The sequence below is a fragment of the Lontra canadensis genome, unplaced genomic scaffold, assembly GCF_010015895.1.
Source record: "Lontra canadensis isolate GAN:19392208 unplaced genomic scaffold, GSC_riverotter_1.0 scaffold96, whole genome shotgun sequence".
In the NCBI taxonomy this organism is placed as follows: Eukaryota; Metazoa; Chordata; class Mammalia; order Carnivora; family Mustelidae; genus Lontra; species Lontra canadensis.
Window position 1 is genome coordinate 543691 of NW_022631090.1, and position 15554 is coordinate 559244.

Consider the following 15554-nt stretch of genomic DNA (forward strand, 5'->3'; position numbering starts at 1 on the left):
ATTTGCTTTCACAGGTAATGACCACTTTTAAATATCTATCACCATATAAGAAGGTGAAAATTATTCTCTTCTTAGAAACTAAGAATTTTTTCCAATGTTCTTGTACTTAGTCTAGACAGATAGTAGGTGGAATTCTCTCCAGTAAATATATAGAAAAACTGAAATGTGGGAGGTGAAAATTGGCATAACCACTGAACAAGTTAAGAAAATAGCTAGAAATAGAACCAAGGCCTCTGAGAATTGAGTCTGGTGAATTCAATTGTAGGAGAAGTGGATATTTATTATGAATGAGTATCTACTGAAATCATATTTTTTGCAGAAATATGGTAATATTCGCTATGAAGATATACACAGCATGCGCTGTCGAAGTAGGTTATATGTCATACAGACCCTAGAGGAAACGACAAAGCAAAATGTGGTGAGTATCTCTACCCAATGAGGGAGAAGCAATTGGAGTAACAGTTTTTTTCCAACTTCCTTTAAAAAATTGACACTCCATGTAAACAAAATGAATATAACTAAACTTTTGAGCTAGATCCTTGCCACAGCTTAGCTTACTCTAAATTTTTTTTAAGAGGAAGTAAATTATTTTCTTCTAGTTGAATTATGTTGATTTCTCCAAAATGTTTTGTTATTTGACCTTTACTGTCGAATGTTACGATACAGACATTTAAGCATAACACATTTGTGATGTGCTGCATCAGTAAGAACAGCGGACCAACATAGCAGTCAGTGCTGCTAATATATATTATTATCCTCAGAAATCTAAGACACAGTGAAAAAGATATAAAACTGTGTTTTAAATACTCTCCTTTCAATATTAGGGTAACTACATAAGAAGCTGTTAGGATTGGTTGCCTCTGGTGAATGGGATTAATAGATTGCTGGTTGGAAGGGAGAGAGTTTTACTTGGGTGTGTATGCATCCTTCTGTTTGAGCTTTTATCATAAGCATGTATTGTTTTTGTAAAACTACTTGCTTAAAGACCACGTCCTCAGAGATGCCAATCTGGGAAAATAAACATTTCTGAAGATTCTAGGTTTAGCTTTCAATTAAATAATTCAATGATGTTACTGTGATGTAGTTGGCATAAGCCCCCTTGTTTTGGTTTTCATGTGTGTGGGGGGGTGATATAGTTTTTTAAATGAGATCATATCAGTTACTTTGTTCTGCAGCTTACTTTTTTCACTCAGAAATATATGATGGTCATTGCATATCAGTACATATAGACCTCCCTTACTTCTCTTAACATACTGAAAATACACCATAGTATGGACATACTATACAGTTGACCCTTGAACAACATAGAGGTTAGGGGCCCCAGTTCCCTGTGCACTCAAAAATCCACCTGTTACTTTTGACTTCCCAAAAAATTAAGTACAGTTGACCCTTGAGCAACATAGGTTTCAACTATGTGGGTTCACTTATACGTGGATCTTTTTTGATAAATATAGTACTGTGGATGTATTTTCTCTTACGATTTTCTTAATATTTTCTCTAGCTTATTGTAAGAACACAGTATATAATATACATACAAATACATACAAATAACATACAAAATATGTGTTGATCCACTGTTTAGGTTATCGGTAAGCCTTCTGGTCAATAACGGGCTATTAGTAGTTAAGTTTTGGGGGAGTCAAAAGTTATATGTTGATTTTTGGCTGTGTGGGGAGTATTCAGTGCTCCTAAACCCCAAGGGCCAACCATACTAGTAGCCTATTGTTGACCAGGAGCCTTACTGATTCACTCAGGTTCAAACATTTTTTAAAAATGAATACTGAATGTTAACTTTGATCAAAAGACCTTTCCATATCTTGCGATTATATATTTTTACAGCTTTGTTAATGTAGTGGATTATATTAAGGAATTCCTAATGTTAGGCTTCTGTTGGGTTCTTGAAATGAATCCTATTTGGTCATGTCGTATTGTTATTTTAATATTCTGTTTTGATGATTTTGTTACATAGCTATGTTCTTTACATCTGTGTTAAAGTGACACTGGCTTACAGTTTTCTTTCTGTGTGTGTGCTAACTTTAGTTTTCATATCAGAGTTGCACTCATGTCATGTCAATGAATTTTGAAATAAATTATATTTTACTATGCTTGAGAATAGTTTAGATCACATAGGAATTATACATTACCTGAAAGTTTGAGTAATTGAGCCTATAAAACCATCTGGATCTGCTGCCTTTTGGTAGAAGGCAGATTTTTTATTACCTTTTCAGTTCTATCCAGAATTTGTTCTTCCTGGGTTACTTCGGTATTTTAATTTTTTTCCTAGAAAATTATCCATTTCATCTAGACTTTCAGATATCTTGCTGTAAAGTTTCTAGAATTCATTCAATAGATATTTAATGCTACCTCCTCTGTGCTGGACACTTTAAAAGTGACCTCTATACCTATGTTTACATTATCATTTTACTTCTCAATGATGTTTATTTTTGCTTTATTTTGTCACACTTGCCAGGTATTAGCCAATTTTACTTTTTTTTAAATTAACCAACTCTTTGTTTTATTTATTGTTTTATTTATTATTTCATTTATTTTTAATTTCCAGTTTTACTAATTCTTTTATCTTTACTCTTTTAAATTTCCTAAATACCAAACTCATTGTACCATTGATGCTTATTCATCATGTAGTAGGATAAAGCTGCATATTGTCTAAGTTTATTACTTCTTGGATTATGTTACTTGGCACAGAGAGGGGAATGCACATCTCTCCCAATGTCTTTGAAGTGTTTAATGACAGCCCCACTTGATGACTTCTCAGAGGCAAGAGCGGAATATGTGGAAGGAGACTTAGAATACTGTTGCTTATATTTATAGACATTAAATGGATGTCCTTTGGCAATGATCTCTGGGTATGAAGTGATGAAGGCGAAAGTACATGTCAGAGTAGAACTGAATTGTAGTCTATGTACAACCTTTTTAAAGGCAAAATTGGTGCATTTATCTTTGTTATTCTTTTAAAAGGTTAGAAGAAAATGATTTTATTCTAGCAGAGGGAGGTTTCTCAGTGGATTCAAGAAGAATTTCAATACTGAAGTATTAAAATCTAAATTGTTTTTAATCTTTTTAAAGCTGCGTGTTGTATCACAAGATGTGAAATTGAGCCTTCATGAATTGGATGAACTTTATGTCATCTTTAAGGTACTGTTGTTCTTCTTCAAGTGAAAAATAATACTTTTAGGCAAAATTTTACCACAACCACTCTTAAATATTTTATCTTTAATTCTTTTAGTACGCATGCTTAAAAGAAAATAATTTTATAAAATTACTTCTTATGACTTACTGACTTTCCTCTTTATTTTTCATAGAAAGAGCTGTTTTTTTCTTATTATTGGTGCTTGAGTTGTCCAGTACTGAAGTACCATGACCCCAGTCTGCCATATTTGGAACAGTATCAGATTGACTGCCAGCAGTTCAGAGTGTTATATCACTTGTTGAGTCCCTGGGCTCATTCTGCAAACAAAGATTCACTAGCCTTATGGACATTCAGATTATTGGATGAAAACTCTGACTGCCTTATAAACTTCAAAGAATTCTCCTCTGCAATTGGTAGGATGATGTCCAGTAATTTTTTTTTAAGCCAAAAATAAAGCTACTCCTAGAAGTACTTAGTAGTGCCTATTATTGCTAATTTAGTCAGATTTTATCAGCCTGAGTTACATTATCTCCAGCTTGAGCAATAAGTGGACCTTTTTCTGGGTTTATAACTGAAACTAAGTATATCGGTCTCATTTTGACTCAGCCCTCTCAGAAAAACAAGCTGTTACATATGGATGTTTTAAAGGTTAACACGAAGGAAGAGAATATCTGTATCTTCCCCCACTCAGGCACATGGATACTTCAAAAAGAGCTTCTTCACCCGTCAGTAAAAATCAACCACATAACCTAGAAAATTGGTAGAGAAGTAATCCAACAAACATGTTGTACCTGTAGATAGTTCACCAGTTACATTGTTCCTTTGCTTTTCCAGAGACCCCAGCATACTTTCTTATCAGGAATTGCCCCTTGAAGAGTTGTTCTCTCCTCAGGTGAGGCATAAAGCCTCATTTAAAAGAAAAAAGAAAATTTAGGTTGGGGGGAAGGGAAATCAGGCGAGCATTTTTCCTTCTGATAAAGGGTATTTTGCTTATACACTTGAAGGAGAGAATCTGGCTGTCTAGGTGGTGGTTTAACTGTTACCTTAAGTAACAGAAGGTTTTTGAATCCTAATTACTGGCTAATATCTGTACCTTAATTTGTATCTCTGGAATTGATTGAATGATCTTTGAAAATAATGATAATTTATCATTGAATTTTATTGAACAGATATAATGTACAATGGAAGTTTCACTGAGAAACTTAAGCTGCTTTTTAAGTTGCATATTCCTCCAGGTAAGAGCTTAACCGTCTTTTAGTGATGTACAGGAGTTGATTCCCTTTTAACAAGTATAATTGCAGATATTAAATTTTAATAAATAACATAATTTTCAATATGATATCAGGTCATTACTTCACTGTGGCCCATGGATCATATGTCCAGTACTTTTGCTTAGTTACAGTGAAATCTGTGGAAGAGATTCTCTGTAACAGATGGGTTCACAAGTTTCACAAGTTTCCTTCCAGCAAACAAAGATAGTAGTTTAATGGTAGGTCATGTATAAGAACTACCTACCCTTTGAATATTGGTATAATATTGAAATGTGATATTGTTGTTATTGTTGTCAGTTGGGGAGTAGAATTTGACTCTAGACAAACTGCCAAACTTGTGGAATGCTGCAGATTATCCAGAAAAAAATGAGACTAGGCAGCAGAAATATTAAACATTTGAAGAGAAAGCAAAATAAAAGCTACCATTTATTGAGCACTTGCTCTGTTGAGGCATTTACTCTACAGGTATTCTTTTACTTAATTCTCACAATATCCCTGAGAAGTGGTAATGTCCTTCCAATTTTGATGATAAGGAAACTAAGGCTCAGAAAGATTAAATTATTGGGCCAAGATCACATAGTTAATAAATTGCATAGCTGGGATTCAAACCGAGGTCTGACTTCAAAGCTCAGGTTTCTTTCTATTCTACCATATTGCCCTAATGTTACCATATAATGCCAGTTTTCTTCAGTGTTTTCCACCGACCTTAAGAGGCTTTCTCAGGCTTAGTCCATATTTTGGGAAAACAGCCTTAGGTTTTAAGCTAAAGGAACATTGCAAAAGTACCATTTAGTTTAGATAGGGTTAATTAACACAAGCAAACAGCACCTCATAATTTGTCTAAAGCCACACCCGGGATTTCTTTCAGAGTCTTCCCAGTATAGCCAGGAACCATTCTTTACCAGACCAAAAATCTAAAAGCCATCTTTGACTCTTCACACACTCAGATCACAAACAGAGCATTAAAAACCAAAGCTAAACCACCTGATAATTTAATTATGAAGGACTTTACATTGTCAAGTCAAATTACTGTTAGAATGTTTAATGTTGCTATGGAATGAATATGCTTTCAGTAGAAGATCAGAAATGGAAAGAAAAAACTACTGTGTATCTGTTACAGCACTCAACTTCATTTTGCCTTATTATTGAAGATGTTCTTAAATGACTGAGGTTATATTTTCAGAGAACTTAAAATGCCAGGTTTTCTTAGTTTTCTCAGAAAACTCTTAAAAAGCAAGTAAGAGAACTCATGGAGCTCAGAGTGATCAAGTACTTCTTGTTATTTCTATAGAGTAGTACCACTTCTACATTTCTTCACAAATGTCTTCCTTATAATGACCTTTTGTTTAACTTTCTGCCCCCAGATTTCCTTGACCAGGAAATTGTTATTGTTAGTAAATTGATTTGGGTTATCTGTTTTCAGCTTATACTGAAGTGAAATCTAAGGACCCTTCACAAGGAGATGAACTTTCCAAGGAAGAATTACTTTATTTCAGTCAGCTCCATGGTAAATATCTGTTAAAAATGTCTTTTTTGATGAGTAGTCGCTCACAGAGATCTTCCTGGCTTAAAAAATTTTTTATCCAGCTACCACTAATAAAATTTGAGATAATTTTACTTTATATTTCTTTTGTGCTACCATAATACTTAGCACAGAGCTAAATGCAAGGTAAGTGCCCCATAAATATTTGACTAATTAGCTGAAATGTGTTTTGGGTTTTGATTTATGGAAATTTTTTGTCTACTGGAGGATTAAAAAGAAAATGCATTTTGTTTCTTCTTTATGTTGGAGAAATTTCTAAAATGTATCTGACCATTTTCATGCCTTGTTAAAATACAGTGGAAACAATAGAATCTTTGATGATTGAAGGTCATAGCTATTATTCAAACAGTGAATACTTATTATAAATCACTGTAGGTGTAGGAGACAGGGATGAGTCTGTCTCTAAGACATAATTTGGAAGTGTTATGAGCTCATTTTTGTGTCCTTCACCTTTTTTTTTAATAAACATGAATGTCTTATAGAGGGATAGGTGCTGATTAATATATGTTTATAATTACTATATGTTGGTGTTTGAACATTAAGTTTGAAGAGTCCTTATAAATCAACTCATCAAATCCCTTAATTTATATGGGTAAGGGCATGGAGACCCAGAATAGAGAAGTGACTTTTGCAAGAGTTCACAATGCGTTATTGCCACAATCAGGATTAGTAGCTCAATCTTCTGACCTCCCGCATGCTTTTTTCCCCTAATAATAAAAGTAACACAATTTAGTTTGAAGAAGGTCATAAGGAAGAAAATACCACCCAGAAATAAATAATATTTGGTATACTTCTAGGATTTTTTTCATAAATATTTTTCTATAAAAATCTCTACTGTAGGGGCACCTGGGTGGCTCAGTGGGTTAAAGCCTCTGCCTTCGGCTCAGGTCATGATCTCAGGGTCCTGGGATGGAGCCCTGCTTCGGGCTCTCTGCTCAGCGGAGAGCCTGCTTCCTCCTCTCTCTCTGCCTGCCTGCCTCTCTGCCTACTTATGATCTCTGCCTGTCAAATAAATAAATAAAATCTTTTAAAAAAATGTCTACTATAAAAGTTCTTGAAATTTTTTCTTCTGATGAGAGGAGGTCATGTCAGCTAAAATTGGCTTCCTGAATTGAAGAAAATAACATGTCCCTAAGTCTTTATATAAAATGTTATTTTACTTTCAAAAGGTATTTACTTGTTAAATATTTTACAGAATGCAATTTTTTTTTCCTGTAGTTTCCAAGCCTACAAATGTGAAGGAAGCAGAATCACTAAAAAACAGCCCAGAAAAAGGTACTATGATTAGGAATATCATTTAGTTTAAGTCACTCTTTTTGTGAATAGGGTTAGCTACAAAGGCAAATAGTGGATTCTTTTTAAAGGTTATTGATTTGTCCTGAGAGCCTTTTCACTTTTCTGTGTGTGTTTAACAATTTAACCTTTCTTGTCTTGATAATTAAGTCTCAGAACTTACAGTCAATGGCCCATATTCATTTAATTTTACTATTTTGAAAATATTTATTTTCAATTATGAGAATTAATAGATAATAAAGGAAATTTAAACAGAAGTCTTCGTACCCCCACTGAATTCCACCCTGAAGTAAATGTGAAAACATTTTGTTCTATATCCTTTCCAGACCCATTTCTGTGTATACACACATACAGACATCTCTCTTTTATTAAAAGAAAGAAAGAAAGAAAGAAAGAAAGAAAGAAAGAAAGAAACATTCCATAAATACTGTTCTACAATTTCCTTTTTCAGTTTTGTGATATATCATGGGAGTTTTCCTATCAGTACATTTGGATCTTATTCTTTTTAATGGGTATAGAGTATTCCATTCTTTGGTTGTAACGTAACTCAATAACTAGCTCAGTACTGATGGATATTTAGGTCACTTCCAGTTATTTGTATTACAAACTCTGTTGGAACAAACATTTTATACTTACGTTGTAGAATACTTTTATACACATTTCTTTAGAATAGGATAAATTCATAGAGGTATGAGAATGCTGTGTCAAAGAATACGTACATTTAATATTTTGATCAAGGCTGTCAAATTGCTCGCTAAAAATCCATCATCCTTTTTATGTTTTTGAGTAATATTTAGTCAAAAAATAATGAATTGCTAAAGAGCTATTTAAATACAACAACATCTTCCCTAGGTTGTTCAGTATATCTACCTAGTTTTCCAGTGAGTTTTAAGTAATTATTAATAGTCACATTAATTATCTTCATTAAACTCTTCAAAGGAAATAAATGAATAGTAGTGTTTTGAATTTTTTTAAGAAGAGCCACCATAGACCACTTCAGAATCTGCATGTAAGAACATCATATAGAAGCTATTTTAAACTTAATAGTATGCATGAGAACATCTAGGTGAAATTTACATTGTCAAGTCAGGGTGTACTGTTTAAAAATGCATCCTTCTCCCTCTCTCTTCACATCTTCCCCAGTCTCCAGACTTACCAAAGTAAAAGTTTTAGTTTAATGGAAATGGAGAACAGATTCTGAAAGCCAGTGGGTGAGATAAAAAGTAAATTCAGATAATTTTCTGGGTTATTAATAGAATCTCACGTCTTAATGAAATAATTTCCAATAGTAGTTATTCCTTCTGAGATTTGGAGAAATAGAGTGGACTGTTCATTATGAAATGGTTTTATTCCACTCATACAGGCAAAGGAAAAGTTGATATTCAAGCATATCTAAGTCAATGGCAAGATGAGCTTTCCAAAAAAGAAGAAAACATTAAGGATTTACCAAGAATGAATCAGGTATAGTATTTTTTCAAATAAAAATTTCTAGGTTCTTGTTTGTTTTTATGAAAATGGGTGTATTCAGCTCTAAAATAGCTAACATGCTATTACAAAAATAGTTAAATATTCTATGTATCATCTCTGTAAGTTTCAGATGTGCACAGAAGAATAGCAAATTTTTATATGATTTTCTGCTTTAATGCATTTAATGCAATGTTTCCTATTTCCAGCTTTATTAGAAGTGTTCATTTATTCAGTAAACATTTTTTTGGTGCCTACTAGATGACACACCCAATGTTAGGTACTAGGAGTAAGAAGTTACTAAAATAGGTCACATGCTGGTTTCTGATCATCTTGTATTTGAACCTGCTGGAACAATACTAATGACTACTACTTGACAAAATTCCAAATCCATCTCTTAAACTGTTCAGTTTATGTTCTTATGTTTTTTAAATTAAAATCTGTTGGTGTAGATACTGAGGATTTCCAGAACTTTACCAAAATGAGAACAATCAAACTGCGGTATTCCTCGTGGACTGGGCAATATGGTAGCTGAATAAGTACTTTTTAAAATGAATCAATATGATGTTCTAAAATTTTTGTAAATAAGCAGTGCTACAGACTAAGAAAGAGAAATAAAACTTAAGAGTTTGGTACTATTTATTTTATTTTAAGTACATCCTTAATCAAAATAAATAGTACCAAACTCTTAATCCTTATATTTGCTTTTTATTTACAGATAAACTTTTCTGTTAGGATGATTGACCTATTGTGTTAGAATCAGCTTTTTTTTTAATTGACAAATATCTTTTAGGAATGTCTATGGATTATCTAGGGGCAGTTAGCAAACACACCAATTTATTTCTCCACTTGGGTCCCACCTCAGCCTTCAAAGAGAAACATGTCTAAATGGGCCCTGTGGAGCTACCTTGTACTACTAGATAGTTTCCAAAACATTCTTGCATAAATTTAAGTCCTCCTAGCTGATCTGCCCAATGTAGCCCTTTGGAGAGATTAAGGGGAACTCCTTATTAAGCCTTTCATTAAGATTGGTTAATGAATGTATAATTCACATGTAAGGAAATAGGTGAATTTGCCTAATTAAAAGGACCACTGGGGTGCTTGGGTGGCTCAGACAGTGGTTTAGCATTTGACTCCTGGTTTCAGCTCAGGTCGTGATCTCAGGGTCCTGAGATCAAGATCTGGCTCAGGAAGGAATCTTCCTCTCCCTCTGCCACCCGCAAAATAAATCTTTTCTAAAGAAGTACCATCTAACATTGAAGGAATACTGACAGGTAAGCTGCCCAAGAATTATTGTATATATATGTGTATAATGTACTCCCATTAGGCAACATCTGAGAAGATTTAAAAGGCATTTTCCTCCGTGGCTTATACCCATCTCTCTAGAGCCAAGATTTATTTGGGGAATTAGTCTTTAGTTTTTTGCAACTTCTATGGTGAGGGTTAAATGGTATAAATTCTAAATAGGAGACTGTTTACTTCTAAGTTCTCTTCTTTTTGCTAAATCTAATATCAAATGTGGTATTTCTAACTTATATCTTTCAGTCACAATTCATTCAGTTTTCAAAGACTCTATATAACTTATTTCATGGGGACCCTGAAGAAGAGTCGCTGTATCAAGCCATTGCTGTTGTAACCAGCCTTTTGCTCAGGATGGAAGAAGTTGGAAGGAAACTACATAGCCCTACAGCATCAGCCAAAGAATTCTCTGGTACAGTCTGTGCTTCTGGAGGACCCAGTGAGGGGAAAACAGAGAGCCACTTGAAGAAAGATCCCTCCTCTTTGAGGGAAGAACCTCAGTGGTCATTTGCATTTGAACAGATTCTTGCGTCTTTGTTGAATGAACCAGCATTGGTGAGGTTTTTTGAGAAACCCATAGATGTAAAAGTGAAACTAGAAAATGCAAAAACCTCTCAGTTAAGCTGTAGAACCAAGATGTAAATCTCTTAACAGGAATTGCCTATTATAGACAAGTTTACTGAGATTTCCTATAGCTGTCAGTTTGATTCTTGGGAATAGGGATCAGGGATTTATCTTGTTACCGGTGTGTTCGAAGGTTTAAAAAAAAGATGTGGAGGCACAGTGATTCATTGCTTTGTGGTAATCTCTAATTTTGATATTCTTCATTACAAATGAACTTTTTATAGTTCATAGGATATGAAATATCAGGGGAGTATGCTAAATGTTACCACCAGAGGGCACTACCATATCACTTTTAGTAAGAAAATTCCTAATTTGTACTGCTATTTACATATGAATTACTGACGATTTTGAAAATGTAATGCTGACATGTCATTGATAAACCTTACTTTCCAAATTGCCTCAGTCCTATTAGAATGCTTTAGAAATCCAGGCCTTTAGATATGTAGCCTTAATTATCTAAGTGATTACAATACGGAAACCTCATTTTCAAGTTATCTAACTGAAATAATACTAACTTTTTAAAGTTAATATCATTCAGTTTTATAATAATGAATGGTTTTTTAGTAACTTCTACATTCTTCCTACCTGAGAACGGTTCAGAAGCTGCTGACACACTTCTAACTCTGTGATAAAAACAAGTCAAGAACTCAAAATTCTGGACTAATATAAGGAGAAAAAATGTTGGATTTAATTTTAAGCTGGATAAAGCCAGTCTCTTCAGAAGGGTTAAGAAACAATTCGGTTAACTATATAGGTCTCTCATTAGACTGAGCAATTACTTGAAATTCTTCTGAGCACTGCTCTTTGTGGCATTTGTTTCAGAGTAGCCTGTGACGGCTTTGGTTCTAGCTTTAGATTTTGAATTTTCACCAGTCATGTTTTAAGCTGCATTAAATAGACTGAATTACGGTGTTAGTCTGGCAAGTTCATAAAGTATACTTGTCTGTAATGATAGTTAAGGTAGTTGCTGGTGTCTATCTTAAAAGTTTTGACCATCTGTCTGATTTAGATGTGTGATTTCTATATTTCATGCTGCTTATATTTCAGTCATTACAATGAAAGCCCATTTAGAGATAATGGGCTTTTGTTAGCACTTTAAAGAAAAAAAACAAAAACAGGCAAACCACACCTATTCAATCTTCTGTGCTATTTTTGACAAGAGCAATTTATTCATCAATTGATTTAGGAGATTATGGGGAGAGATCATCCTTTGGAGCTTCTGTTTTCACAAAAGGCTTTGGTTTTAAACCCTTTGACTTTTCAGATATGAAACAATAAAAGGGCAAAAATTCTTTAGAGTATCCCAAGACGTCTCCCTTTCTGGAAAGGAATTGGTATAGTCAGCCTCTGACAAGAGTCCACTGTGAACAAGGCCTAACACAAAGGGATTCCTCATCACAGAATATGTTACTTTCAAAGAGATTCAAGGATTTTAAGTTGATCCTTTAAATTTCATAAATTGGACTTGGCCAAATACTTACTAGTGTTGTCTTTAAAATGATTTGGTCAATTTTTTCTTTTCAAGGAAATTATCACTTAAAGATACAGTTGGTAAATAAGCATCTATGCCTTTTCTTGGAAATAATTTGCTGAAATGTGTCCAAATTTTAGAGTTTACTTAATAGTTTATATGTAAACTATCATACATCTGCTATTTTGCAATGATTGTTTACTTATAGTAGCTCTAGAAAGACACAAGGTTTTATGCTTATATATAAAGGCACTATTACACATATTTTGTTGACTATTTTGTCAATTATATTTGCAAAAAAGATACTTTCTTAAAAGCATATGTTATTAATATTTGATATGATTTTAAAGTCTGAATATTAAAGCTCAGCCTATATTAATTAAAATTAAATACTTAGATTTTTGAATTGCAAAGTGGTTATAAATGCAAGTTAAAAAGGCAAACACTTATTTTCTGAGTCTGCAGGAGAAATAAGATGAACACATAGTTTTATAGTTGCTACCTTGTTAAGCAAATGAGTTGTTTTTAATATTAAAAATCTTACGTTGTTGTGTTAAACTGAACCACTGTGTTATACCTTATATATTAAATTAAATGTGTTATAAGGTGGCTTTATTTGTCTTTATAAAAATGAAAATTACAGGGGTGCCTAGGTGGCTCAGTGGGTTAGACCTCTGCCTTCAGCTCAGGTCATGATCTCAGGGTCCCAGGATGGAGCCCCGCATCAGGCTCTCTTCTCAGCAGGGAGCCTGCTTCCCCCTCTGCCTCTGCCTGTCTCTCTGCCTACTTGTGATCTCTCTCTCTCTGTCAAATAAATAAATAAATAATCTTTTAAAAATAAATAAAAACAAATAAATAAATACTACAAATCTACTACAGTAAACACGAAAAATTGTTTACTAAAAGATATTACTCTTGGGCGCCTGGGTGGCTCAGTGGGTTAAAGCCTCTGCCTTCAGCTCAGGTTGTGATCCCAGGGTCCTGGGATCGAGCCCCACGTCCGGCTCTCTGCTCAGCAGGGAGCCTGCTTCCTTCTCTCTCTCTCTCTCTCTCTCTCTGCCTGCCTCTCTGCCTACTTGTGATCTCTGTCAAATAAATAAAATCTTTAAAAAGAAGATATTACTTTTACTTATTACTACGTATTTTTATTCACACTTAACTCAGTTATCACTTGAGGACTTCTCTATTAGTTAAAGTTAGGTTGCAGAACACAGAATTCACTCTAGTTAAGGCAGAAAAGATTTATTACCAGACATTAAGTGGCTTACAGAATTATCAAGAGGACTGACTCTAAATTGAACTTTCAAGAACAGCTTCCAAAACCACACCACAGAACCAGGCCACCAAGGGAGTTGCTAATTCTTCTGTCATTAGGAAACTGCTACTTCCTGCTACCATGATATGAAGCCAACACCACAGCTGCTACTCACGGATCCATGCTCCACCTGCTATGATTTATAGCAGCAAAAGAGATGCCCAGCATCCCACCTCTTACCACCCACAAGCTAGTGACTAAATTGCAATAGAACAAGCAAACATTTTCACAGCCATGTTTACCAGCAGAAATGGCAGAAGCCTAGCCTTCGCCTCCCTTCTGCCATTCAAGTCTCATGAGTGTGCATCTGATTGACCTATAATATATCCAGAATCCTAGTTGCAAGGGAATCTGGAAAATATCCTTGCAGCTTTTTTAGCCTCTGCAGTGCAGGAAGGGACACCAAGAGGCCAGAATGGACACGGAGCACTGCATTTGTTTTCTATTGCTGTGTAACAAGTTACCAAGACACATTTATCTCACCATTTCAGTGGGTTAGAACTCTGGGCTCAACTTAGCTGGGTGCTGTGTTTAGGCTCTCAGGGGGCTGCAACCAAGAAATCAGCCAGGCTGGTTCTCACGTAGAGGTTCAACTGGGGAAAAATCGACTTCGATGCTTACTTAGGCTTTTGCGAAAATTTTATTTCCTTATGGTTCCTTAAGGCTGTCCTTGGCTCCTAGAGGCTTCGCTCAGTTCCTAACAGCTGCCCTCAACTTCTTCAGGCTGCCCACAGTTCCTTGCCATGTGGGCTTCCCCCAAATGGCCACTTATGTCATCAATCTAGTAAGGAGTGTCTCTAGAACAAGACAGTATCTTATATAATGTAATATCTCCCAGTGGCAGCATCTCATCCCTTTTGTCATACTCTGTTGGTTAAAGGCAAGTGGGTTAAAGGCAAGTGGTTAAAGACCCACTCTCATGGGGAGATTACACAGTGGCATGTACATCAGGAAGCAGGGTCCATAGGGGGCGTACCCTAGAGTCTGTCAACTGTAACTGTCCACTGTAAGCACCTCTCTATGTTATCCACCTCTTACCATGCAACATACCCTTCTTCCCATATTTATACATAAACGCTAATAACATCAGTGGCAAGCTGCTACCTGTCGTAACATAAATCCTCATACAAACAAAAATACGTTAATCCTCTCTCCTGAGGGAAGATCCGCTTTTCTGTTGGTCACTTTGGATCCATGGATGAGTGATACTTACTTGTCCTAATTCAATCTCAGTCCCATCCTGATATACTGTAACGTGTGAACTAAAAAAAAAAAAAAAAAAAAAAGTTACCATAAAACTCACCCTATATAAAACCGTAGAGGGTAAGTAGGGGAATAAACTGATTACTATATAGAATTATGTACCTTAAAGAGAGGAAGAATAGCTATGGGTATCTACTATAGTCCTCACTTCTGCAACTACTCATGAGGCTGTAGTTGTGTTTTATTTTTTTACTTACCACACAATAAATTAACTTCCTTTTGCTGTACACGTCTATAATTTTTAACACAGGTATATATTCATGTAACCATCATCACAATTACAATACAGAACAGTTCCATCACCCCCCCAAAACTCCCTCATGCTATCCATTTGTAGTCACACTCTCCTCCCACCCAATGACCACTCATGTTTTCTGCCCACCATATAAAAAACCAGATGTCTTCTTTTCCAGAATCCTCACCTCCTATGGCCATGTGATCAAGGATTGGCTAATCAGATGCCTCTGCTTGGAATTTCTTAATATATAAGAGAGCAGGATGGAAAGTGGGGAATACATTCTGTGGCAGTGGTGGCATCTTTGTATTAACACTCTGCTCCTGAGGTATTTCTTAAAGTGCCTTTGGATGCCCAGACTTTATTTCCCCTTTTGAGGGGAGCATCTTCATGGATCCCTGAGCTCAACAGTTCAACAAAGTCTTTTTCTGCTTTTACCAGCCAGAATCCTTTCTTTGGCTATTTATTTATTTATTTATTAAGATTTTATTTATTTCTTTGACAGAGAGACAGATCACAAGCAAGCAGAGAGGCAGACAGAGAGAAGGGGAAGCAGGCTCCCTGCCGAGCAGAGAGCGTGATGCGGAGCTCGATCCCAGGACCCCAAGATCATGACCTGAGCCAAAGG

General features: G+C 35.1%; 1 protein-coding gene across 2 annotated transcripts in view; it reads left to right on the top strand.

The window, feature by feature from the left end:
* Window positions 1-12728, top strand: part of TBC1D8B (TBC1 domain family member 8B) — a 56548-nt gene extending 43820 nt beyond the window's left edge. For both annotated transcript variants that reach the window (XM_032837076.1, XM_032837077.1), the window contains 8 exons: window positions 320-418; window positions 3085-3153; window positions 3321-3561; window positions 4318-4383; window positions 5843-5926; window positions 7181-7237; window positions 8619-8716; window positions 10265-12728. In XM_032837076.1, the coding sequence (XP_032692967.1) occupies window positions 320-418; window positions 3085-3153; window positions 3321-3561; window positions 4318-4383; window positions 5843-5926; window positions 7181-7237; window positions 8619-8716; window positions 10265-10660 (1110 nt within the window). In that variant the 3' untranslated portion in view covers window positions 10661-12728. The remainder of the gene's footprint in view (window positions 1-319; window positions 419-3084; window positions 3154-3320; window positions 3562-4317; window positions 4384-5842; window positions 5927-7180; window positions 7238-8618; window positions 8717-10264) is intronic.
* Window positions 12729-15554: the final 2826 nt, after the last annotated feature.